The following is a 27,935-nucleotide window of genomic DNA, read 5'->3' on the forward strand; positions in this document are numbered from 1 at the left end:
GACTGCACGCGGAGGATGCAATGCTGGAATCGGTGATGAAGCCGGCAAACCTTGCACCTCTCGCCCCTTGCTCCCGGGGCTCTCGGGCGCCTTGGCCTCACCTGTCGAAGACTTCATTTCCCAGCATGCCAAAGGGCTGGCCGGCCGGAAGGCTCCGTGCCCGCCGCGGGGCATGATGGGGGAGTTGGAGCTTTCCATCATGGCGGCTTCCATTTCGGGCTACACCTTCAGCGCTGTGTGTTTCCACAGCGCCAACAGCAACGCGGACCACGTAGGTGTTGGGCCCCCCACCACTCCCCGCAACCCGCCGCGGCTGCTAGGGCTTCCGGCCTCGGTCTCAGGCCGACGCCTGTGGAGAAGCCGGGATCCTTTGCCCCTCGCCCCCTATGTTGGCCGAAGGAACTGATGACCCGGGAGGCTCCCGCCGCCGGCGAACTCTTGCTGCCCGGGTCTCCTTCGCCCCCCGCCCCGAGATGGGCGTCCCCTCACTTGGTGCCTTCCACTGGCATCGCCGTCCCAGGACAGCCGTCTCCCGGTGGGGAGGGCTTTCCCGGCCGGCCGCCGACAGTGGCAGGAGTCGCTTAGTCCTGGAAACCCAGCGCCTGCCCTTCCCCGAGTCAGGCTTCGAGGCTAATGAGGGGTGTCCGGGGTCGGGAAGGAACCGAGAGACCCCCCGCTTTAGTCTAGGAGCGGAAACTCCCAGCCGCGCCCTCTGGTCTGACAGGTTGTTGTGGGGAGCGACGAGGGTAACCGTGGCTGTCACTGGTCTTAACTTGTTAGATGCGAGCGTGTGTTTTCTTCGCCTCGATGAAAAATGCAGATGTCACCAGGAGTGTTCGGCGTAGGGTCTACTTTGGCCTTGCTGTTGCATGTTTAGTTCCCTGGCAAATGTTCTAAGACCCGGGAACTAGTCTCAGTGAAAATAGGGAAGTGACAGGCCTTTACGTATGAGTGATCGGAAGTGCATTTTTAATGTCCCTGGCTTCTGGATGGAAATTCTTTTATGACATTAAATAATTTTTGTCTTTACATATTTGCCCACCAAGTTGAGAGATTGTGTTAAAATGATTTGAGTAGTGAATTATTTAAGTTCACTAAATAAATGTAATGGGAGGGAGGGTGTTGTCATTACAAAGCAAAACTGCAGAACCCTGCAGAAGAGGGAACTGGGTTTGGTTTGATGTCTGCGATCCTAGCTTCCATCAGTAAAACTGATTTCGTAGAGAGGTGATTTTATTAGTAAATTGGATGGGATTAAGTGTTGTACTGTTCATTGCTTCAGTTCAGTGGTAGAGATCAACTACAGAAATATACACAACATGGGTTTTTCCAGAGGCAGCTCCTATCTCTAGACACTAAGGCCCTTGCTACTGCAGCCAGCTCTTTAATAATGTAATGCAGTTCCTTGTACGGGTAGTTTGTGATCCTGCTAGTATCCCATGGAAGTGTTAAATATGGTTTCAGTCCTGTCTCTTAACCTCTCTAGTTCTTGGAGTGCCTAGTAATATCACAGTTTATGTATAAAGCAAAATTACTGTAAGCAACCTGTTGAAAAGTGGATAGTTTTAGGTTTTTTTAGTCTACAGTGAGATGGCCATGTTACCTAGATTGTTCCTAACTTGATTCAAGAGATATCTCTTTAGTATCTGCACTATGCTAGGCATGGTGCCAGGCTTCATAGAAATTTTTACCAATGGCAATAGTTTGCAACGTGTATCTTATACTCTACAAGGATACCTTTTATATTAACCTTGCCACAGTTACATATGTAGAATACTTTAAAGTAATTTCAGTTTGACATATTTTAAAGTTGAAGAACCAAGAATTTGTTTTTGTAGTATATTGTTTTGTCCTGGCAAATTAGTTTAAAGCCACTCATCATTCTGTAGCGCCGGAGTTAGCAAACTTTTTCTGTGAAGGGCCAGACAGTAATTATTTTAGGCTTCCTGAGCCTTGTGGCCTCTGTAGCAACTACTCAGCCCTGTGGTTGGTAGGGAGAAAGGAGCCATAGACAATAAATAAATTAGAATGACTGCTTCCAATAAAGCTTTACTTGTGGACATAAAGCTGAATTTTATATAATTTTTTACACATCATGAAATATTGCTCCCATTCTCTCTTTCATTTCAGCAATTTAAAAGTGTAGAAACTTATTCTAAGCTTATAGGCCATACAGTAACTGCCATTAGGCTGGATTTAGCCCACACACTATAGTTTGCCTACTATTATAAAGTAACAGTGGTTCAGATAATCCAGACCAATAGATAAATAAACATCCGTGTTATGCTTGGCTTTAGAATGTTTTGATGTCACTGTCGACTTTTTCAAACTAAGGCCTGCCAGATAATATACAGGGCACCCAGTTAAATCTGAATTTTAAATAAACAGTAAATAATTTTTTAGTATAAATATATCCCATTTCTTACATTAAAATTATCCATCATTTATCTGAAATTCAAAGTTAACTGGGTATCCTGCATTTTTATTTGCTAAATTTGGCAACCTTGGGCTATAGAACACTAGGAATCTGTAGATATTAAAGTCTAAAGTTGTGTAGGAATCTTCAGTTGTATTTTCCACTTTAATTGAAGAGAAAATTTTCTAATCTGTTACAAAGGCACAGCTTGTGTTTTGTAGTAAGAACTCATAATGAAAGACTTTCAGAGGATAAAACAAGCTTCTTTAGCCCATGCTTTCCAGACTAGCAGTCATGGATTCTCTGGTACACACACACACACATATATATATATATATATATATTTTTTTTTTTTGGACTGTGTTTTCATTGCTGCACAGGCTTTTCTGCAGTTGTGGTGAGCGAGGGCTGCTCTCTAGTCGAGGTGCACAGGCTTCTCATTGCAGCGGCTTCTCTCGTTGCAGAGCACGGGCTCTAGGTGATTGGGCCTCAGTAGTTGCGACCCATGGTCTCAGGAGTTGCAGCTCCCAGGCTCTGGAGCACGGGCTCAGTGGTTATGGCGCACAGGCTTACTTGCTCCACAGTACATGGGATCTTTCTAGACCAGGGATTGAATCCACATCTCCTGCATTGGCAGGCGGATTCTTTACCACTGAGCCACCAGCGAAGCCTGATTTGGGATGTTTATGACATTCCACTCCTCTAAGTCAATATTTTGTATTGAGTTATGTGTGTATTCAGCTATGCTGAAAAGCCTCTATCTCTCCATCCTCACCCCCACAGATTCCAACTGGGACTTTTTAAACTAGGAAATTTATTCGAAGAGTCAACCTACAATAGAAAGGACATTGTTTCACCAAATGTATTCAGCCACTCTTTGCTGAGCAGCTCTCGTGTGCTTGGCACTGAGCGAGGTGCTGAAGTACACGGTGAACAGAGAATCCTGGCTCGACCGGAGCTCGTATTTTAGTCGGAGCAGCATTCGTTAGTACGTGTAAATATGAAACACAAGAAAACCATGAGAAGAGAAAGGATGCAGGGTAAAGGGAGCAGCGTGTGGCAGACTTGATTCTGTTCCACTCTCCAGGGAAGGCCTCTTTGATAAGATGCCGTTTGAGTGAAGAGCCAAATGGAGGGAAGGAGTAAGCCGTGTTAGATGCCTAGGGAGGGGATGTCTGGGATAGCCTGTTAGTTCACCACTTGCAGGGATGGTATTTGACATTTAGAGTGAACATGCTCCAGAGGTGCTTGTGCTGAACTCTATAGCAAATGCTCAAGCAGTAGGTTATGTGCTGAGTAATCCAGAATCGTTGATGACAGTGTATGTTCTCAAAGGAGGAAATCAATTTATCTCAGCATTTATTAAGGAAAAACTTTGACCTAGTGAAAAACTTATTTGCTGGAATCCTAATTTCTCCTGCCAGCCCATACAGGAGCAGTTAGTTGTGCATTGTATTAACTTCTTTCTTTACCCTATTGTCATTAGCAGAGTTTTTAAAACAATGAAATAAATTACGTGCTGTTTCAAGAAAGCAGTCTAGAATATTTCTGCTTCCTGAGCTTTTTTGATGTTGCTTGTTACACTTTGTGGGATTTAGGTGATAAATTCACTCTACTTATTTTCACTTCAGAAAAACAGGGTTTTAGGGGAAGGGATTAAAATAATATCTCATCTTGTCATGGAATCCTTTATTCAAACGATTCAGTTAATAGCTGTGTCACAAAGTACTTTAGTCGTATACCTGTTGGTTTGTGGAATGGTAGTTTACGTGACAAGTTTATTTGGATTATTGTTAAAATTTTTATAAAACTGTAATGTTCTCAATTCCTCTTAATTCCAGTAAAAATCATTTTTATTTTTAGCTGCAACTCTCTTCCCCCATTGCTTTCAGGAAGGATTTTTGCTGGGAGAGGTAAGGCAAGAGGAAACCTTCAGCATCAGTGACTCCCAAATCAGCAGCACAGAGTTTCTGCAAGTAATCGGTAAGTGAGCTTGTCACGGGCCTGAGAAATACTCTTCTTGTATACATGCTCCCTCTTTTGTTCTTTGGCCTTTGACTGATTGTAACCTAACAATAGACTTAAAGAGTACATAGAAAGCCACTCAGATCCCAATGCCAATTATTTTCACTAGGAATGATATGAAATGTCTTTGTAAGTCAGCGTAAACCCACAGTGCGAGTCTGTAAGTTCAGGTATTTTGTGAAGCTGTCCCTGACCCAAGTGGTCTGACCTGTGAATGGCTGTGTAGAATTGCACACATGTCTCTTCACAGCCATGGTGAACCCCGAGTGTGTGCTTTGGGCTGTGCCCATGGTCAGCATCGCCTCATACTATAATGAAAGCATGTGCTGTGCTGGTCCTCCCTAGAGGGATCCGGCAAAGATGTTTACACTTGTTTACAGAAGATATTTGTCAGACCTGCAAAGCTTTCTGAGGAGTAAGCCAAACAGCCTATTTGGGGGCGCTTACTGGGGAAAATGAAGGTGTTTTATAGGTGCACGGCTCTCTGGCTCGGTCTCCTTTTGATAAATAAGGATCATACTGATTTTCAACTGCACCTGGTGCGCATCACCAAACAGCGTATCCTGATACTGAAAACAGAGCAAGGGCTGTTTTATGCATTTATGCAGCCAATCATCATTGAAAAACGTGCCGGAGATGTGTGCTGGGCAGTGAGAGGGATGTCCAGTGCCCCTCTGCCTCCCAGTACTGTGAGAAGAGGAAGACAAGTTTACAGAAATACCAGAGCATGCAGGCTGAGTGCTGTCAGAAAGGAACAAAGACAGTCTCATGAGTTGGAAAAAAAAAAAAAAAACACTGCTCTTGGGTTAAATCAGTAATGACACCGTGAGGGAGGTGAACTTAGGGCCAGTAAGTGGTTTGTTCAGGGCATCCCGGGGCAGGGAGTGCATAAAACGTGCAGAGAGCCTGGCCTGTTTCTGGGTATCTAGAATACAGACTGTGTGAACGTGAGTGGTTTGTGGTTTAAAATACTGCTGGAAGGTTAGGTTATGCTGAGGCCAAAGCATTGATTTTGGCCTGTTCTTGTTGCCATTAGTACCTGGGCTGGGGCCAGGGTGAGGACTGAGGTGGTGAGGGTTGGGGAAGACAAGAGACAGCTGTCTCCTAAAGAACCAAAACTATGAAACCCACTCCCCACAATATTGACTTGGTAAATGAATACTTGATATTTGACATGGTGTGGTGTAGATGCTCTTTCACGGAGGTTTGATTTCTGTGTTTTGTCTTGCTTAACTCTTTAAAACTCCTAAAATAGAGAATTCGGTTTCATTGGCCATCTGTGCAATTATTCATTGTTTGCACTTGGGTTTTCAAAACTAATGTGGTGTGTGAGGGTTTGCCAGGAAGACCTGACGGCACACCATGCAAGAAAGAGCGCTAGCCTGGCGTGCTCACAAAAGTAGCATTTCTCGTGAGTGCTCTGGCTGTTTATCTTTGAGGAAACAGAATAGTAAAGTAATTTAAATTCTCCAGCATCGTGTACTCTTATCTTTGATTCATAAATACCAGTTCCCATGGTATTGCAGATATGGAGACGTGCCAACAGATAGAGAGCCCCAGGTAATACAGGGCCATGATGACGACCCTCTTTTGCTGTACAATGTTTAATTTATTAGCTACATTCAATTTATTGTTGAAACAATCATGGGTCTCATAAACAGTATTTGCTAGTATTAAATGTATGTTATCATTGTAGTCTTCTCTCTTTTTTTTTTTTTGGTGGTATTTTTCATTTAAAAGTAAATACATAACAATATTAGAAAATGTAAACCAGGACCCTAAAAACCTGGATTAAAGGGCCAAGCATTAGATAACGAACGCACCAGGAGAAGTATTCCATACCACTAGCACAAAGAAATTTTCTGGATAGTTTAACCTCCAGCATGTTTTAAAATAATAAATTGACCCAATTTCATATTTGTTGAAAATGCCTGAATCCACGCACGGACACCTTTCCCTGACACTGAACAATAAGGAGGACTTGATATGAAATGGCACACTGTGAGGGAGCACCCATCTTAAACACATTCATTTTTAAAGCAGTGCTCACACACTTGACGCAGAAGGCAATGGCACCCCACTCCAGTACTCTTGCCTGGAAAATCCCATGGACGGAGGAGCCTGGTGGGCTGCAGTCCATGAGGTCGCTAAGAGTCAGACAGGACTGAGCAACTTCACTTTCACTTTTCACTCTCCCGCATTGGAGAAGGAAATAGCAGCCCACTCCAGTGTTCTTGCCTGGAGAATCCCAGGGACCGGGGAGCCTGGTGAGCTGCCATCTATGGGGTCGCACAGAGTCGGACACGACTGAGGCAACTTAGCAGCAGCAGCAGCAGCAGCCACCAGGCGGATGAGCTCTGGAGGCTTCCAGAACTCTGGAATCCCAGGCCAGACTGCCCTGGCTCCCCTGCTTCCAGAAGTCTGCCTCGCAGCTGTCACGGGTGCCAGCGTCATGCCAGTCTGCAGCGTAATCGTGTTTGAAAGCATCACCCTGTTTTCTCCACGGAGTGCTTAGTTAGGCATTGCAGAATCTTGTAGGAGAAAGCTTTGACCCTGTAGAAAAACAGTGTGGTGTCTAGAGCATATCTTCACGATCCTTCTCACCCAGGTTGTAAATCATGAAGGAAGTCTGTTGGGCTGGATTGATGACAGGAGTGTGTCTTCAGAGTTCAGAATTTACTCTAGGGATTTTCTTAAACAAAATATTCTTTCCTTTAAAGTAGAAGATGAGGACTTTTTTTTTCCCTTCCCTTGAACTCTAGTTAACATTTTTACTACAGATGTTCTGCAGTGTAATTACTTTATTGACAGTAGCTCTGAAATAACTTCTGATGGTATACTGTATCATTTTGGTGATAAAAAGAGAGGATTTCTAGATGAGGTTTTCCTGTTTGCATCACTGTGTCGACAGTTGCACTTGGCAAATAATCTTTTCTTCCCCGTGGAAGCACTGGTATTTCTGTGAGTTTTGGCAGCACTCACATTGGTACAAAAGCTAATGGCACAGGCCAGTGTCCTTCAGGCTTGTGGTTTCATTCTGATTGAGTTAAAATTGCAGCCTGGAACTCTGTGGCTGTGGCTTTATAAGCAGCAGGTGATGAGTCGCTGGCCAGGAGAATGTTGTTAATAGAACTGAGTGGTTAATTAGTCCCATGGTCTTGTATGTCAACTTAGACCCCACGCCCCCTGATGCACTTGAAGAAATGGTTCGCTACAGTAATCACAGCAATCTTTTCAGAAGTTGTTTGCCTCTGCCTTATAAATGGCTATTTCCCTTGTGCTGAAAAGCTTTGAAAGGGCTAATAAACTTCCAGAGTTTTCACTCTTCCCCTTCAAAACACCTGGCCCAGTTGTCCTGCATTGTTAGTGAGTTAACTGATGGCAGAATGGTTAAGGCCCTCCTTTCCTCAAGCTATCCTCACAGCTTTTATCCACCTCGATTAAATGCTTCCAGTCATTGGTTCCTTTTTCCTCTTGGAAAAATGTAAGATTGACCAAGAGCACACAATACCTGTGTGATCTGAATAAAAGCTTTCAGGTGTGTGCTTATCGCACTCCAACAGATGGACCCAGAACTGTCATCTGCCATTTTACTTTGTCCTGAGAGGGTGTCCCTGAGTTTAAGTGTTAAGGAGACACTGCCTTCACCAGTGTACACACTCTTTGGGAGAGGAAAACTCTTTATTGTCTGAGATTTTGGTTTAAAGTTTTTTTTTCATCCTGAGCTACTTTATAGTTGTCTGTATCTTACATGATTAACTGAGATGTATTTCCTCTTTCTGATTACAGAAATCCATAACCATCAGCCGTGTTCAAAACTTTTTAGGTAAGCCACATCCTTCTCTGTAGCTTTTCGTACTTACTAAAAGATTGATTGGTTGAAAACTAATGAACTCAAACTTGTATATGACTATGGCTTAGTGTTTTCAAGTGTAACTGAGGGGGTCCAAGTCCGCTGATTTACTGGGTGCCAGATGCACGTGTGTGGCACTGTGTTAAGTTAGGGAAAGGAGAATGGCGGGCATATAAACCTTGGCCTCCGTGGTTTGAAATGGAAGCCTTCCTGCCAGCCTTCCTAGCATGGGCTCGACAACCATACAGAAAGCAGTTCATCAGGGGTCACATAGAGATAAAAGCATATTGTAAGAGGCATAAAAGTGTTCCATGTACAACTTTAAAATGTAAGGAAAGGGAACATAAAGCTTACTTTTTTGGGTTTAAGTTAATATATACCAGTTGCATGTTATGACCAGCTGAAGGACAGAAAGAAAGAAACAGGAGGAGAGACATTCAAAGGGAGACAGTGACAGAGACGCCCATGGAGGCAAAGGTGAGGCAGAAAGTGAGCAGCACGCCGCCTCCACCGGCCTTCTACTCCCCAAACTGCAGGCCAGGCCTCTGCCTCCTTCTGGAGCCCCCAACCCTCCCACCTGTTGACAGATATGATGACCTTCACTCTTGTGTTTCTTAAACCTCCCCGAGGCCCTGTTCTTCTACTTTGTGAAAAGCTAGGCCAGTCCTTTCTTTGCACTACTGCCCATTCCAGTTCAATTCAGCGTTCTGGGCCAGCACTTCCTGCCTTGATGCTGCCAGCCCCTTGTGCCTGGTTGTTCCTGCCGTGTGTTCACGTCAGCTTTCACCCTGACTCCACTCCCATCCTCAGTTGACCTAAACCCCCAGCAGCCCTGCACCCAGGAACCCCTGGAGACTTCCACTGTGTTCACCACGCATCTTATCCCCACCCGTCCCACACACACTTACCCCTTATTTCGGAGGATTGTTACCTGTGAACAAAGCCCCACAATAGCTGAGAACCTCACTGTTAGACTTAGATGTAACTGAAGAGGAGCAGGAAGCAAACAAGGAATCAGCAGTTCATCTGAAAAGAATCTCAGAGCAGTGAGATCAATTGCTGATGATTCAGCAGTCAATGAGTGATTCAGGCCCTGGTCCCCTCACAGCCGCGGTCTGGATCGGAAAGGGTCCTGCTGTTTGGCCCTGACCGTCTAAGACTTTGCTAGGTGTGCCCTGCCTTGTCTTTCTGAGAAGCTCCTTAAACCACTGTTAGTAAAGTAATACCCAGAACATGGACCCATAGACTCATAACTGAAGCCATAGACTCATCATTCTTAGGACAAAAAGAAACCATGGAAACCATATGTCTGCTCCAAACTGTTTATTTTGCAAAAAAAAAGAAGAAGAAGAAGTGGAGGCCAGTAAGGTTCAAGTGACTTGCCCACGATCATACAGAGGGAGCAGCGCAGAGCTGGAGCCGGTATCTCCTGACCTGCAGTTCAGTGTTTTTGCTGTAACTTGAACTCCTTCCTGCCTGTGAGGCCTGGGCTTGTGGTGGGAGGAGGGGTGTGGCATTCCCGAAACCAGGACCAGTGATAGAAAAGGTCACACATCATTATGCCCGAAATGCCCTTCACAGGGTCCTGGTCAGATGGGTCTCTTTTAAAGGTGAGTGCCTTCAGTTTGAAGCTGGCCAGACCTACATCCAAATTCCAGCTCTTCCATCCACCAGTTCTATAATTTGGGGCAAGTCACCTAACCTCAGTATCTTTATTTACAAAAACGGAGGGAAAAAAGTGTTGACTTGTTGGGCTGAACTAGTACTTACCTCCCAGCAGTGAGACAGAAATGAAATGAATTAACATGAGGAAGCATGCAGCTGAGTGTCTTATTAAGGATTCAGCAAATATTCACTTCCCTTCTTCATTTCTCAGAATATGCGCTTCTCTGTTCTTTTTTCCCCCATAGATAATTGACACTTAGAGACAAAGAAAAGATGTCACGGTCATTTGAAACCACACATTTTGTAATTACTTGGTATCAGCATTTCCACTTATGGAAGTAATACCTTTTGAATGTAGCAGTCTCTTGAGTAATCTTTGATGCAAAAGATACCTCATATCAGCAAAACATTTAGGTTGTTTTTTCTTTATATACTTATTGTGTGTGTGCTCAGTCATTCAGTCGTGTCCGACTCTTTGCAACTCCATGGACTGTAGCCTGCCAGGCTTCTCTGTCCATGGAATTCTCCAGGCAAGAATACTGGAGTGAGTTGCTATTTCCTCTTGCAGGGGATCTTCCTGACCAAGGGATCGAACCTGCGTCTCTTGCACCTTCTGCGTAGACAGGCGGGTTCTTTGCCACTGTGCCATTATATACTTATTGCAGATAAGCAGTTGTAGCTTTATTGCCAACTTTTAGGATTAGGTGACACATAAACACAAGTTGCTAAGCATATTTTTGTCAAAATACTGATAATTTTAATAAAATATTTTTCCTCTTAAACAGTTTTTATGACTATGCAAGCAAAGTTAATGAAGAGAGCTTGGACAGGATTCTTAAAGATCGGAGAAAGGTATGTTCTGTTTGTCACCCAGTCTGATTTGGAAATCAGTCTTTACCACCCAGACTTAAAACCAGAAAGGAATGTAAAATGAAACAGTGAGATTTGTTATTAATACGTAAGAATTCTGTTAAGTAGATTTTAAAGGTAAACTGTAGATATGATACAATGTTTACAGTACGTAAAACAAAATTTAGATATTTAGAGTATGATTCCATTATGTAAAAGTCAGAAGGAGAAAAAAGAACATGAACTATAATCCAGAAAGTTGACAGTAGTTGCTTTTGGGTGGTTCTAATTTTCCTATTTGGTAATTTAAAAAATAATTTTGCCAACATTTACTACACATGCATTAATTTTATAATGAGGGAAAATACCTCTAAAAAATGTAGATTACAGTCAAACATCTTTTGATGTGTTGCTCTTTCAAGTTCTGTTCACATTGAACATAAATGTTTTCCCTAAAGGTCATATATTTATTGTTTCTGTAAACATATGCATATGATGCTCTGCTTGTGTATATATATGGTAAACAAGTCTGAATAGAATTGAAAATGAGCCAAGGTTTTATTGCTGCAGTCTGGGTGATGGTCTCATTCATAATTTACTCTGTTGTACCATGTGTGGGGTTTACTTTTTTACCTTGGTATATTGATTCCTAAAAAATAGATGAGTCACTAAAACATCACGTGAGGAGGAAAAGTAGCAATGAAAGTGAAAGCTTGTTAAAGAGAAAACAAAATGCTATTCTTTTAGAAGCATGTATTATAAAAAAGCCTTTAAAAGATTACCTGTGCGTAAAATAATCAGTGTGGGACATCTCAGGTGTTCGAAGAAGGGCCTTAGAAGCAGCTAGAGTAGGTGGGCAGCCTTTCCAGTGTAGGGCCCTCTCAGAACCACTGTCTGGTGCACAGGCAGAAAGAGAAGCAGGTAAGGTGAAAGGAAACATAGAAAGTGTGGGGGAGGTCTGGGGGAAGGACAGTGTTTTGTGGATGATGACAGGCTCAGGAAGGGCATGGTGTCGGCAGAGAGTCTTAACACGGTCACCTGCCCGGGTTTGGGGAAGTGGATGAGCACAGCCCAGGGGTCCCAGTCCCACTCCCCCATTCTCAGTGATTTTCCTGAAGCGCACATTCTGGCATCTGGAGCATCTTCATTCTCCAGCCACCACCTTACCTCTTCATTCCATTTATTTTCACATTCTAAAAAATGAAGCTCTATATACTCTCTAAAACTAAAATTTATTTCATGAAGATTCTTACTGAAGCACTTATCTAGAACAGTCTCTATATATTAAATTACCAGGACATTTTTTTTTCAATAGAGGAAAAATATTTGAAGTGGAAAAAAGAAAGAAAGCATATGAACAGGAAATTACAAAAGAAAAAAGAAATCTACCAACGGTCAAGAAGTAAATGGAAAAAATGTTCATTCTCATCAGGAAATGCAAATTGGAACACACAATACTGTTGTTGTTTTTATTGTTTTCCATCCAGTTGGCAAAAGTATAAAAGGATTGCTAATATCCAGTGTTGGCAATGTTGTGGGAAGTGGGGAAGCTGTAGCTGGTGGGAATGTAAGTTGATATAGACATTTAGGGAGAGAGTTTTGCAATAACAGAATTTTAAATATAGAGTTTGATCTCGAGGAATCTGGCCCAAGAAAACAGACAAACAGGCACAAAGGTGTGAAAACTTGTGTTATTGAACCCTTTGGCTCTGTGCCAGACCATATACTAAGCGCTTTCCAGGTACTGACACATTTAATCCTTGCACCCACCCCATAAGGCTGTTATCATCACCCCCATTTTACAGTTGAGACAACTAAGGATAAATATCTTGGTTAAGGTTATAAGCCCAAATTTTGGTGCCAAGATTTAAACCCAGCAGTCTGGCCTTTTAATGCAGCATACAAAGATGTTTCTTGCATCCTTGCTTAATAATGAGAATTTTGAAAGCAATCTAAATGTCCACCAGTGAGGAATGATTAAGTAAATTATGTTGGTGCCTCCATACTATGGAATATGACAGTTTGTGCATGCTCAGTAACGTCCGACTCTTGACCACCCCCTGGACTATAGCCTGCCAGGTTCTTCTCTCCATGGAATTTGCCAGGCAAGAATATTAGAGTGGGTTGCCGTTTCCTCCTCCAGGGCATCTTCCTGATCCAGGGATTGAACCCATGCCTCTTGTGTCTCCTGCATTGGCAGGTGGATTCCTTACTACTGCACCACTGGGGAAGCCCATAGGATATGAAGCAGCCGTTAAAAAGATAAGGGAGGTTCTCATGAATGACTTAGAAAGTTCTTGAAGTTAAGTGAAATAATTTGAGCCTGCTTTTTATGAAAACAAGAGTCTGAGTGTATAAAGAGATCCAGAAGAAAGCCAGCCACCTCTAGAAGTGGTTACTCTGAGTAAAGGGAGCAGAGATGTTGCTGAGGAGGGGAAACTTTATATAATAAGGTTTTTTACATTCTATTTTATATTGAAATTAATTGGAAAAAAGAAATGAACTCTACCATGTAGCATTTTCAGTAGTAAATAGAGACACTTTTCTAATTAATTTGGAGAGTTTAAATTGGATTTGCTAATTTACTATGATATTTTGTATTTCAATTATGTATTAAAATATAGTCATATCGTATTTTAAAAAATAATAAAATCAGATTTGGTCTTTTGAGGCACAGAAGACCAATATAGATTGTTAACTGGAGTTATCTTTGCTTTTCCTGGGGCCCAGATCTCAAAACCTGATCTTCAGTTTTGATTTTCTAAAGCTTTGTGCTAAAACTAACGATTATATTTTCTTTTGCAATTAAAAGACAGGAATTTGTTTCTTCAATTTACTTGGAAATTAGGTTTTATTTCCCATGCAATTTGTTAAAGGCAGGGACTGTATTTTATGTTCATTGTATTTCCTATGACACCTTATACATAATATAAACTCTTTGAGGTTTTTTTTCAAGAATCCAAATTTCTAGCCCCCAAACAAAAGATGATACTTAATATTTAGACTGAAAAGCTATATAGTTGACTCTAGTATGGGGATTTTTCCCCAGAAATGGAACAAAGTTACATCTTCACCTCAAAGGGGTTATAATAGTACCTACAAAGTTAAATTTAAAATGTTCGGCTTAAAAATACATATGTACTTTAAACAGTATATGATATAAAAAATTATTTTTAATTAACATAAACTCTTCAAGAAAGTGCTAATGGAAACGTTTCAAAAATTGATTCTCTGCTAGGCAGGCTTCAAAACTAATGTTTAATTGAAAAGCCCTGGGGGTTCCTTGACAGAGAGGTCTAACAAAATGTGGTCCACTGGAAAAGGGAAAGGCAAACCACTTCAGTATTCTTGGCTTGAGAACCCCATGAAAAGTATAAAAAGGTAAAGAGATAGGACACTGAAAGATGAACTCCCCAGCTTGGTAGGTGCCCAATATGCCACTGGAGATCAGTGGAGAACTAACTCCAAAGAGTGAAGAGACAGAGCCAAAGCAAAAACAATGCCCAGTTGTGGATGTGACTGGTGATCAAAGTAAACTCTGAAGCTCTAAAGAACAATATTGCATAGGAACCTGAAATGTTATGTCCATAAATCAAGGCAAATTGGAAGTGGTCAGGAGATGGCAAACATCAACATTTAAGAAATCAGTGAACTAAAATGGACTGGAATGGGTGAATTTAACTCAGATAACCATTATATCTACTATTGTGGGCAAGAATCCTTTAGAAGAAATGAAGTAGCCATCATAGTCAACAAAAGAGTCCAAAATGCAATACTTGGATGTAGTCTCAAAAATGACAGAATGATCTCTGTTCATTTCCAAGGCAAACCATTCTATATCACAGTAATCCAAGTCTATGCCAAAGAAGCTGAAGTTGAGCAGTTCTATGATGGCCTATAAGACCTTCTAGAACTAACACCAAAAAAAGATATCCTTTTCATTATAGGGGACTGGGATCCAAAAGTAGGAAGTCAAGAGATACCTAGAGTAACAGGCAAGCTTGGCCTTGGAGTACAGAATGAAGCAGGGCAAAGGCTAATAGAGTTTTACCAAGAGAACACACTGGTCATAGCAAACACCCTCTTCCAACAACACAAGAAATGACTCTACACATGGACATCACCAGACAGTCAACACCGAAATCAGATTGATTATATTCTTTGCACCCAAAGATGGAGAAGCTCTATACAGTCAGCAAAAACAAGACCAGGAACGGACTGTGGCTCAGATCATGAACTCCTTATTGCCAAATTCAGACTTAAATTGAAGAAAGTAGGGAAAACCACTACACCATTCAGGTATGACCTAAATCAAATCCCTTACGACTATACAGTGGAAGTGACAAATAGATTCAAGGGATTAGATCTGATAGAGTGCCTGAAGAACTATGGACAGAGGTTCGTGACATTGTACAGGAGGCAGAGATCAAGACCATCCCCAAGAAAAAGAAATGCAAAAAGGCAAAATGGTTGTCTGAGAAGGTCTTACAAATAGCTGAGAAAAGAAGGGAAGCTAAAGGTAAAGGAGAAAAGAAAAGATACACCTATTTGAATGCAGAGTTCAAAAGAATAGCAAGGAGAAATAAGAAAGCCTTCCAAAAAGATAGAGGAAAACAACAGAATGGGAAAAACTAGAAATCTCTTCAAGAAAATTAGAGATACCAAGGGAACAATTCATACAAAGATAGACACAATAAAGTATGGACAGAAACAGTATGGACCTAACAGAAGCAAAAGATACTAAGAAAGTAGCAAGAATACACAGAACTATACAAAAAAAGATCTTCATGACCCAGATAACCACAATGGTGTGATCACTCACCTAGACCAGACATCCTGGAGTCCGAAGTCAAGTGGGCCTTAGGAAGCATCACTACAAACAAAGCTAGTGGAGGTGATGGAATTCCAGTTGAGCTATTTCAAATCCTAAAAGATGATGCTGTGAAAGTGCTGCACTGAGTATGCCAGCAAATATGGAAAACTCAGCAATGGCCACAAGACTGGAAAAGATCAGTTTTCATTCCAATCCCAAAGAAGGGCAATGCCACAGAATGTTCAAACCACCGCACAATTGCACTCATCTCATATGCTAGCAAAGTAATACTCAAGATTCTCCAAGCTAGGCTTCAACAGTACGTAAGCCAAGAACTTCCAGATGTTCAAGCTGGATTTAGAAAAGGCAGAGGAACGAGAAATCAAATTGCCAACATCCTTTGGATCATCGAAAAAGCAAGAGAATTCCAGAAAAACATCTACTTCCCCTTTATTGACTACACCAAAGCCTTTGACTGTGTGGATCACAACAAACTGTAAAAATTCTCCGAGACGGGAAAAACAGACCACCTTACTTGCTTCCTGAGAAATCTGTATGAAGATCAAGAAGCAGCAGTTAGAACTTGACATGGAACAACAGACTGGTTCCAAATTGGGAAAGGAGTATGTCAAGGCTGCATATTGTCACCCTGCTTATTTAACTTATATGCAGAGTACGTCATGTGAAATGCTGGCCTGGATGAAGCACAAGCTGGAATCAAGACTGCCGGGAGAAATCTCAATAACCTCACGTATGCAGATAACACCACCCTTATGGCAGAAAGTGAAGAGAAACTAAAGAGCCTCGTGATGAAAGTGAAAGTATAGTAAAAAAAAGCTGGCCTAAAACTCAACATTCAGAAAACTAAGATCATGGCATCTGGTCCTATCCCTTTATGGCAAATAGATGGGGAAACAGTGACAGACTATATTTTCTTGAGCTCCAAAATCACTGCAGATGGTGACTGCAGTCATGAAATTAAAAGATGCTTGCTCCTTGGAAGAACCTTGACAGCATATTAAAAGCAGAGACATCACTTTGGCAACAAAGGTCCATCTAGTCAAAGCTGTGGTTTTTCCCCTAGTCGTATATGGATGTGAGAGCTGGACCATAAAGCAAGCTGAGCACCAAAGAATTGGTGCTTTTGAACTGTGGTGTTAGAGAAGACTCTTGAGAGTCCCCTGGACTGCAAGGAGATCCAACCAGTCAATCCTAAAGGAAATCAGTCCTGAATATTCTTTGGAAGGACTGATGCTGAAGCTAAATAAAGCTCCAGTGCTTTGGCCACCTGATGCGAAAAACTCACTTATTGGAAAAGACCCTAATGCTAGGAAAGATTGGAGACAGGAGAAGGGGATGACAGAGGAGGTGATATTTTTATAGCATCACCAACTCGATGGGCATGAGTTTAAGCCAGCTCCGGGAGTTGGTGATAGACAGGGAACCCTGGCGTGCTGCAGTCCATGGGGTTGCAAAGAGTTGGACATGACTGAGCGACTAAACTGAACTGAGAGTTCCTTGGTGGTCCAGTGGTTGGGACTCTGTGCTCTCACTGCCAAGGGCCCTGAGGGCTGCCGGAGTTCAGTCCCTGGTGCAGGAACTAAAATCCTGGAAGTGGAGCAGGGGAGCTCCCCCACTGAAAAAAAAAAAGAAAAATCCTACAAAGGAAAGTTCAATGATTTGAACTCATAATATAAGTATGTAGTAATTTTTAAAGTTTCTTGAGTCCTAAAATAATCCATTAGAATACACAACCTAATAAAGATTTTTGTCACAGTACCCATTAATATATAGAAAAATGTTTACTAAAAACATGTGGCTCTCAAATATAGGAACTCCACAACATTGCTAAATTAAAAAAAAAAAAAGTTGGATTTAAGATAGAGGCTAATGTTTTCTCATATGAGAAATTCCCCTGTAGGTGCAACCTGGTTGCCTGCTCAATTACTGCCCTGGCAGAAGCCATATTATGTTTACAAAGTTTTGACCACCCTCAGGTTTTGGGCTCAGGCCAAAAAAAGCAAGTGAGAGGAGGATTTCTGCCTTCCTGAAAGCATCTGCTCTGAAACAGATAATGATAAACATAACTGCCATCTTAATATTATCATAAGGCCAAAAAGAACACAAGTTAAAGATGACAAATGTGCTCAGTATTGGGGATAATTGCTTTGGCTCCAGAAAATGTAAGTGAATGTCTAGCATGGAGAGTAGAGAGGAGAGTCTTTGTGAAATATTGTCTGAAGCTTCAGCAGAGAGAAGGTTTTAGGGAAAGACATTCATAGTTTTTCATCATGGCCCAAAAATAGCTGTCAAAAATGTGCTCTTCTGCATCAGTAACCTCGGTTCTCGATAGCCTTGCCACCAGCTTATTAGCTCTAAAAGGTACAATTGTACCTGTCACCAGTGTGAATTATTTTGGCATCTTATCTCTCATTGATCAGAATGAAGAGGGTTATCTTTTTAGCAAATATCAAATGAATAAATTGATATCCACAATAAATTTACAAGGCTTCCTGCTTCTCAGAAAGTACAAATGGAATCAAACAAGTGAGTCAGTGTAAATGAAAAGTGTTAGTATCCATCCAGTCACTACTTGCTTGATTTTTCAATCAGCAGGTATTTCATGAGAACGGCCGTGTGCTCACCGCTGCTCGTAACCCAGTCCTGCAGAGGAGCTAATCCCAAGTTAAATTCAGAGTGCCAAGACTCAGAGTAAAATATGCCATGTTCTTTGATACTGGTAGCTCTAGCTGGTTGATAATTTTTTTTTACTTTTTGTTTTTATTTTTTTAAAGGAAAACTACTTTTCACTCTAAGATTTATATTGACAGAAGTGTTTGGGTTTTCTTTATATTTAAAGTATACCAGAATTAATTGCTTCAATATAATTAGAATTATGCTTTATTTTCAATAGTACTTCTTAAGAGCAGGCAGTGTTACTTTGCTCCCTGTAGTTCCTTGCATGTGATATGAACTCTGTGCAGAAAACATTACTCACCTCTCAGGGTTGTTGTAATAATTAGTGAAAATAATTGTAACAGTAAAGGTTGATTGACTTCCTTCCTTTGTGAAAGTTTCCAAAACATAATCTAAATTTACCATTAATTTTAATATGACAGTAACAACTTTAAATTACTTTCATTTCTTAAAACAGGATTTTCACTCAAAGAGTTTGTTTTAAAGAAAGAAGCTACGGAAGATTGTTCCTCCTATAAAGAATTAAAGTGTCTCCACAACAGAGGTTTTCAAACTTCAGTTATACATAAGAAAAAACTTGAGAATTTATCTTAAATTCAGATTTCTGACTGTACCCTTAGAAGCTCTGCAGGTTTGGATTGGGCCCAGCAAGCTCCCAGGTGTCTCTTAGGCCTTCCATCTTCCATACATCCAGCAGATCACATTGTGAAAATGTTCTTCCAAAGAGCCTGTCAGTTTAAATCACATACCAATTTAAGTTCTGGTATAGTCAGCACTGACAAAGCTAACCTTTTAAAATTGTTGTATTAAAGTATAATTAACATGTAGTAAACAGCATATATTTAAAGCATATACTTTGATAAGTTTTGATATGTGTATACATGCATGAAACCACCATCAGAATAAGATACTGAACATATCTGTCCATGCCAAAGTCTCCTCATGGTCTTTTCTGATCCCTCCTTCTCACCTCTGCCTCAGTCATCCACTCATCTGCTTTATGTCATTTTCGTTTCCTAGAATTTTACATGCCATCGAATCGTAGATTGAGAATTCCCTGGCAGTCCAGTGATTAGGACTTGGTGCTTTTACCGCTGTGGCCCAGGTTCGGTCCTGGTTGGGGCACTAAGATCCTACAAGCCGTGCGGTGTGCTCCACCCGCCCCCCCCAAAAAAAGAATCCTGTAGCCTTTGCTATTATGATGATGATAATTTTTGTTGTTATTGTTCTGGCTCCTCTCACTCAGCGAATCACTTGGGATTCATGTGTGTTGTGTATGCCGGTGTTTCTTCCTTTGTGTCACTGAGTAGAAGTCCAGCGTGTGCACACACCACGTTTTTATTTATCCACTCACCTGTTGGTGGGGCAGTTGCGTGGCTTTCAGTGTCGCGCTACTGCACGTAAATTTGGTATGAGTGTGTGTGTGGGTGCATTCAGAATGAAATTTGTGGGATTTCATGCAGCTTTTACACTTCTTTCTTCCGTGTCTGTTGCAGAAAGTGATCGGGTGGTACCGATTCCGGCGAAACACACAGCAGCAGATGTCGTACAGAGAGCAGGTGATCCACAAGCAGCTCACCCGCATCCTCGGGGTGCCCGACCTCGTCTTCCTCCTCTTCAGCTTCATCTCCACCGCCAACAATTCCACTCATGCTTTAGAATATGTTCTCTTTAGACCAAATCGAAGGTAAAGCAAGCATTCCCACCAGCCACACATAAATAGGAAAGATGTTGATACAAGTACTTGAGATTTGTGGCTTTGAAAATAAGCATTTTATAGCATCTTTAAAGAAGAAGAGTGTTTATAACTGTCCTGTAGCTGGTTTTCTTTGTGATAGAGAAGGTATTTTCCTGTCAGTTAATTATATAAATTAAAATAGTTTTTGAGTCAAGTAGCATTAGCAAGACATTCATTATGCATCAGTTCTTACAAAAATAAACAGCTGGAAATCATCATTTGCTTCTGCGTAATCCATTATATACAAATACAGTTCTGTTGTGCTGTAAGTCTGATTATAATTTTGAAACATAGATTTCAAGGACAAAATTGTAAAATTGATCCACCTACTGGCTAATGTGGGTTTTGCATTAGGAACTTGCTAAAGCAAAAAGAAAGATCATATGATCATGGTATGTCGGTAAACAACAGAAAGGGTTCATACAGAAGTTCATTTATAGTAGAATAAATTAAATCAACATTGGTGAAAAATAATTATTAGTTGTTAAATAGCCACTCCTAAGATTTCATCAGTTAATCAGTAGGTTTTTGAGCACCGAAAACCACCTCAGCACTCTTGTCAGTTGCTGTGGAAATGCAGAAGACCTAACCTCTGCCTTCAGGAGTTTACAGTTGAATTCTACTTTAAGGGAAGTGAAAAATTTTCTAATTAACATAACCCTGGGTTGTCTGTGGAAGCGGGTTCTCTGTGAGACCTTCTGTTAGTTCCCAATGCAGAGACTTCGAGCTCCTGTTGGCAAGACCCATTCTTTAAGTAGAGGAGTGCTTTCAACATGATCTCTGTCTCTCTCTCAATCCCCCACAGGTATAATCAAAGGATATCCCTTGCTATTCCCAATCTAGGCAATACTAGCCAGCAAGAGTATAAAGTGTCTTCAGTGCCAAATACTTCTCAGAGTTATGCCAAAGTTATTAAAGAACATGGGTAAGTTGAAAGGTAAAATGAATGTTTTTCCTTTCTTTTGCTAACTGTGCTTCTGGAGAAATGTGATGTCATTTGATATGATTAACACTGAAAAATCCAGTAAGGCAATTCTCTTTCTCAAGACTACCACTACTGTATATCAAAATCAGAACGCTTATTGAAAAGAAAATTTACTTTTATCAATTTTTTTTAATCACTTGCCACAATTTTTTTTTCTTTTTTTGCAACTGATGCAAAAATGTGAGTAGATTATGTGTATATCTGAGGTTCTGAAAGCTAACTGTGGTCTCTGAAAAATGTATAGGGTGAGGGAAAAAATAACTACTATTTTTCAGTGGTCTTGGCAACAGGGGTTCTCTCTTCTTTCTCTTCTGTAACTCTAGGAACATGGGCATTGTTGCTGAAACATTGTTACCCTGGGGTTGCAGCATTTAAGTAATTAATAGATTAAGGTAGAAATGACGGGAAAGTGCCTTCCAGTTCACTGTAGTTCTAATCACTTTGTGAATCTTGTTTCTGTCTGTCTTCTAGTACTGACTTTTTTGACAAGGACGGAGTAATGAAAGACATCAGGGCGATTTATCAGGTTTATAATGCGCTTCAGGAAAAAGTGCAGGTAACTGATTCACTTACTAGTTTTCAGTATTTATATTGCCCAAGTGCTTTTTAAATTCTACTTTAATTTTTAATAATCTCCCAACCAACGAATGAATTGTGGTCCAAAAATCAGTCCCCAAATGATATCAGGTGTGTGGAGTAGTTACTCATGCCAGTCTACGAAAGCCTGTCTCACTCACTATGTGCCTGCCATGGAGACTCTGAAGTACAGTTTTAATATCACTCTTTTAAATACTTGTGACCTCCTAATGACAGCGTTTTCCCTAGAGAAATGTATTCCCAGTTTAAGGAAGGGTCGCTAAGAACGCAGCTGTCGTGTCACTTGGCCTCTAAGTAGAGACCGCACCCGGAGGCACCCGTGTTAACTCAGGACAGCTTGGCCTCCTGATTTGAGTTCACTCCTCTGCCCACAGCCGCCTCCACTGAGTGGGAGGGTGCAGTGGGGCCTGTTCATTCCTAGGCATTCATGCAACAAATAGCTATGGAAACATCTCCTGCAAGCCAGATCCTGAGCTAGGTGCTAGCAGTACTTTCCCACGTTCTTGTCATCAGCCCCAGAGTGTTCTTAGGGGTAATTCGCTCTGAAACCCTAAGAACAAAAGTGCCTTGGAGGACAGGAAGAAGAGGGGTCGGGCTAAAGAGGCTGTCCCAGGCCTGGAGGAAGGGTCCAGGGAATGAAAGAGCACAGGCAGCTACTGAGAAAGAGGAGAGCAGTCTGCGTTCAGCCTGGGGCAAAGGGGAAGGCAGGCAGTGGGCAGATCCCAGTGTGAGGCTCCATATCAGGGTCACGGTCCCCAGAGCAGCACAGGGAACTTAATCCAGCCTCACTCACTGGTGACTGGCCCACTTTCCGGCGATTTCTGGTATTTCTGCTATGGAAGGAACGTGCAGTGAAAAGCAACTTTTTGTCCTGAATTCATGACCATGTTTTTTGCAGACTGTCGGTGCTGTCTCACAGACTTCAAAGTAACATGTAGTAGACACTTCATTGCCTGTTGGTTAAGGCCCGCCCTGCAAACACCGAATCGCGTCCATGCCCTGATGTGAATGGTTAAAGAACATTGACTAGGGAAAGTTGAAAAAGAAAATAAGTTTCAAAGTCGTTTTTCAACTTTTCCTAGTGGTGATTTTTACTAAATAAATCTGTGTGTGATCTGAGGCTTAATTGTTGGCTATAAATAAAAGTTGAAGGCATCTCAGTCCTTTCTTTTGTTCATCCTCCTATGCTAGACTGTGCTGTGCCAAGTCGCTTCAGTCGTATCCGACTCTGTAACCCTGTGGACTAGAGCCCACCAGGCTCCTCTGTCCATAGGATTCTCCAGGCAGGAATGCTGCAGTGGGTTGCCGTGCCCTCCTCCAGGGGATCTTTCCAACCAGAGATTGAACCCGAGTCTCTTAGGTCTTCTGCATTGGCAGACAGGTCCTTTACCAGTAACACCACCTGGGAAACCCTATGCTAGACTGATATTAAAACTTCCCTTTTCATATAAATAAAGATGAATAAGCAAGGGAAAGATTCCTATTCAAGAATGTATAAGCTAAGTAGCATAATCGTCTTAACATAACTAAGAAAGCAGTTCAGTGAATAACAGCAATACTGGTCTCTTGGGCCTTCATGATTTTGTTCTATACCTCAGGGAAATGTCTGCTTTTTAACGTAATAAAGTATACAGATTTTTCCTAGGGTCATAATCGATGCTGTCTTTATGAAATGCCTCATGCTTGGATTTGAAACTAATTGTTCTTGTTGTCATTTTTCCCTCAGGCAGTGTGTGCAGACGTGGAAAAGAGTGAGCGAGTTGTTGAATCTTGTCAGGCAGAAGTGAACAAATTAAGAAGACAGATCACTCAGAGGAAGAATGAAAAGGAACAAGAAAGACGTGAGCTTCCTATTCATTTTACCCCTGAGTATCAGGGAAATATCTGGTTTTAAACTTCAAATTATATGATAAATTACATCCATTCTTCTACACTCATCAGGCCCCAAGTTACACTGCTTTGGACAGGGCATTCCCTTGTCTTAGGCTTTTCCAGAAGTGCAGTACTGTTTTTTGTGGTGTCCTTCTCAAGTCTCTGATACTGGAAGAAAAAAGACCAAAGGTAGAAAGGCCGAAGCAAGTTAGAGTAATTCCCAAGAAGTGATATGATCTGTGTACAGTAGATGTGATGTTTCTTACCAAGTTAACCCTGGCATGCCTAGGACATAGGAGCTGTGTCCTGTGTTCACTGGAGCCTCATAAAAGAGCTCCCTAAAATTCTGTTAACATCATATTTGATGCATGGGGCAGGGTCTCGGCAAAGACTTTAAATGTCTAGTTTTTGATAGCAGTGGGTGGCCAGATACCATTACGCTAAGGAACCAGCTGGTTAAATGAGAATTAGGCCCAAGAATCTATTAACTCCAGCATGGTAACAGACATATGTGCTGTAGTACCACCAGATTTTTAAAAATAGTATTTTTATTGAAATACAATTGATTTACAATGTCATGTTAGTTTCAGTACAGCATAGTAATTCAGATGTGTGTGTGTATATATATATTATTTTTCAGATTCTTTTCCATTATAGGTTATTACAAGATGTTGAATATAGCTCACTGTGCCATCCAGTAGGACTTGTGGTTTATTGGTCTTACGTACAGTAGTGTAATTTCAGACTCCTGATTTATCCTCCCAACCAACCCTTTGGTAACCATATTTGTTTTCTATGACTGTGAGCCTGTTTCTGTTTTGTGAGTAAGGTCATTTGTACCGTTTTGTTTGTTTGTTTGTTTGTTTTATTCCATGTGTAAGTAATATCAGTGGTATTTATCTCTGTCTGACTTCACTTGGTATGACAATCTGTAGATCCATCCATGTTGCTGGAAATGGCATTATTTCATTCTTTTTTATGAAATGCACTAGATTTAACTAGTGGTTAAGACTTTGGCTCTTCCCCTTGCAGGGGGCACAGATTCCATCCCTGGTTGGGGAACTAAGGGCCTGCCTGCTACCCAGTGTAGCGAAATAAATAAGATAAAATACATGGACACACAAAGACACACACAAAGCTGGATGATAGAGCTGGAATTTGGAGGAGTTGGGGTGCCTGACACCTAAGGTGTGTGTCTTTTAACCCAAATCTTATGCTTTCATCAAAATTTTAACAGTTTTATCTGGGTGATAGAATTGTGGGTGATTTTCATTTTTTTTCTTTTCTAAACTTTGTAAAAATCATTTTTGTAATATTTTTAAAGGTACTTAAAAACAATTTAAATGCCATGGACTCTTAGATGTGTGGCTGTTTCAGTTTTACCACCATAAAAATGCAGTAAAGTTATGGCCTAGTACCTAACACAGGACTTTGAAGTCCCTATTTTTTTAATTTAGTTAAAAAAATATTTTTACAACGTTGTATTGTTTTCTGAACTTTTTTTTTTCTCCACATTTGTTTCTTTGGTTGGGCTGTGTCTTTGTTGTGGCATGCAGGAGCTGCAGTCTTCAGTGTGACATGCAGACTCGCAGTTGCAGCATGTGGGATCTAGTTCCCGGACCAGGGATTGGACTCCGGCCCCCAGCGTTGGGAGCGCAGCATCTTGGCCTCTAGACCACCAGGGAAGTCCCAGGGCTTTGAACTTTAAAGGAGAAAGAGATGTTTAAGAATATTGTGACAAGTAGTTGTCGAGAAGTTTTTTTTTTTGTTTTTTGATGTGAGGTCTATTAAGGAAAAACTCACATTCAGATGACCGCCAAGGGTGGGGACAACTATCAATTTTATCCTCTGTCCCCATGGTCTCCGAGCACAATGAGCAGCAGGTGAGGGTCGTGGCACTGGATCTGGAGTTAAGAGACCTGTGTTTGGGTATCAGAGCCCCCACTTCTTGCTGTCCTCTTGGTGAAGTCACCTGATCTTTCTGACCTCTGGTCCTTTGCCTGCATAACAGACGGTAATATTAATGATGACGGTAGTACTTGAGAGAGCTGTTCTGAGGCTTTTGAAAATGATGAAATACTGTGCAAATGTACAGTAATTCACACTAATAATCAATTGCAGTGCTTTGCTGCCGTTTTCAGAACAATCAGGTCAACATGCAAAGCTGTGACAATACGGGTGTCTTACAGTTTCCTTCCTCTCTCCACCCAGGACTGCAGCAGGCAATGGTAAGCCGGCAGGTGCCATCTGAGAATGTGGACCCCCCCTTCAGCCCTCGGCTGCCCTATCCAGGGTTCACAGCGGAAGGTCGAAGTACTCTTGGAGACGCAGAGGCCTCAGACCCGCCTCCGCCTTATTCTGATCTTCACCCAAATAATCAAGAAAGTACTCTGAGCCATTCTCGCGTGGAAAGCAGCGTCTTTATGCCTCGACCTCAAGCTGTGGGCTCCTCCAGTTATGCCTCCACCAGTGCTGGACTGAAATATCCTGGAAGTGGAGCAGACGCCCCTCCTTCCCACAGAGCAGCTGGAGACAGTGCTGAGGAATCAGACGACAGTGATTATGAAAATTTGATTGACCCTACAGAGCCCCCTAATAGCGAATACTCACGTTCAAGGGATTCTCGACCCATGACACACCCTGATGGGGGTTCCAGGAACACTCAGACCTCCCAGATTTAACTGAACGCAAGAAACTCTCCAGTTAGCACTGTTTTTCTTAATCGCTCATTGAGAGAGTTTTTGAGGACTTCCTCTGGCAGGGAGAACTGCTTTCTCAGGCCCCTGGACTCCCCAAGACAAGAGTTTTTGGGCCCAGACCTTGGAGGAGCCTCGCATGCAGGGGGTCCTCACCTGCGGACGCAGTGTGCAGGGCTCACAACAGAGTCATTAAGATAATCAAATTGTCCGAATTCTGGTGCGATTCATGGATGTACTGGTAAATTTAGGCAAAGATAAACTTATCAACGTAGTTTCTGTTCTTTAAAATAATTTGGAAATTAGAGACTAAGCACAATTAGTCTATAAATGTTCTATAAATCAAAACCTTACCTCTTGCACTATCATGCCTTGAAATTTACTTTTTCAAAGGGAAACTAGTTTAGCAGCAGCCTTCAAAGAACCTTCTTTCTATGATGAGCCAAATTCATCTTTGCCAGAAAAGAAATTTTGATAATTTACAAGATTGGAACAAATCAGTTGTACCTTCTTTTGTCTGCATGACTTTGTGAGATCAAAAGAGAGGGCTTTGTTTCCACTTTTTTCTACTAGCCTGATATGTATTGTCACTTAAAATGGTTGCCTTTTAAAAAAAAAAATGTAGAAATACTAATTACCAGTAAGTAATCATCCAAATAAGTACGTCATAAAATAAATTACTTATTTTTCTTTCGGGGAATTCCAGTGACTGCTATGTTGCACTAGCCACATTTATGGTCTCTGTTCTGGAGTCTTAAATGAAGGACACACAGCAGTATAACAGAAAGGAGTTATGTTCCAGACCTGAGTTTTATGAGGAACAGACTCCAGACACAGCGGATTTAGCCAAGTTCGTACGTAAGGGAGATAATTCGTGTAGATCTTCTGACAAATCCTAGTGTTAGTTTTATTTGTGGAAGAAAGACATTTAATAAACTGTTTGGGAAGCTTGGTTATTGAATAGAGATTCATTTCCAATCAAAATAACCATACTTTTTTTTAAGTTAACCGTTCAGCATATAGCTGTGGAATATGTAGAGACTTTCCTTGGGGATGCACTTAACATTTTTATTTAATTACTGCTTGTTTTCTAGTTTTGCCCAGAATGTGTGAAACCACTACAGACGTTCATGAGCATGACAGGCTCCTGGTTTGGAAATGACAAGACCCCCACCCCTACCCCATTTACGGCAGGGTCAGCTCACAAAGCTAATGCCGTGGATTATAACTGCCTTTCTTTGGACTCGTTACAACCTGTAAGACTAAGGAAGTTGTTAAGGAAGCTTAAAATCCAGGTTCTGAAAAAGTAGTTTCATTTTGTAGGAAAGAAGTTTAGTCTGAATGGAAATTAAACGTTCAAACTGCCATCCTTCAGATAGCTACTCAACGGGGTCTGTATTTTCCTGCTGTCCAGTTTTGTTGGCCTTATACCACTGCCATTTGATTTGAAATGTTGCAGACCGCTTTATCTGCAAATGTGTTCCAGTGTTTATCAGCTATCTTCTAAGCAGCTTTAGCACCAGTGTGAATTTATTTTTTTTAAGTGCCATCACCATCTCTGTTCAGATTTTGACATTCAGGAAAATATTTTTATTTTTTATGTCATACTGAAACCTACAATGTATATCTGACAAAGCAGTTAAATGTGACAATAAAAACTTATTTAATCATGGTATACCATTGTTTTAATGTTTGTCTCAACACTCGGCAAGGTCTTGCCTCAGTTTAC

The 27,935-nt window shown here is 41.4% G+C and overlaps 1 protein-coding gene across 1 annotated transcript; it reads left to right on the forward strand.

The window, feature by feature from the left end:
* Nucleotides 1-161: 161 nt before the first annotated feature.
* Nucleotides 162-27,881, forward strand: ABRAXAS2 (abraxas 2, BRISC complex subunit). The gene is made up of 9 exons (XM_069566835.1): nt 162-271; nt 4,309-4,399; nt 8,231-8,267; nt 10,745-10,811; nt 19,815-20,005; nt 20,862-20,981; nt 21,513-21,597; nt 23,365-23,479; nt 25,722-27,881. Exons 1-9 carry the CDS (start codon nt 173-175, stop codon nt 26,189-26,191), a joined length of 1,275 nt encoding a protein of 424 aa, XP_069422936.1. The 5' UTR covers nt 162-172; the 3' UTR covers nt 26,192-27,881.
* The last annotated feature ends 54 nt before the right edge of the window (nt 27,882-27,935 follow it).

The sequence above is a fragment of the Ovis canadensis genome, chromosome 22 (genome assembly GCF_042477335.2).
Source record: "Ovis canadensis isolate MfBH-ARS-UI-01 breed Bighorn chromosome 22, ARS-UI_OviCan_v2, whole genome shotgun sequence".
NCBI lineage: Eukaryota > Metazoa > Chordata > Mammalia > Artiodactyla > Bovidae > Ovis > Ovis canadensis.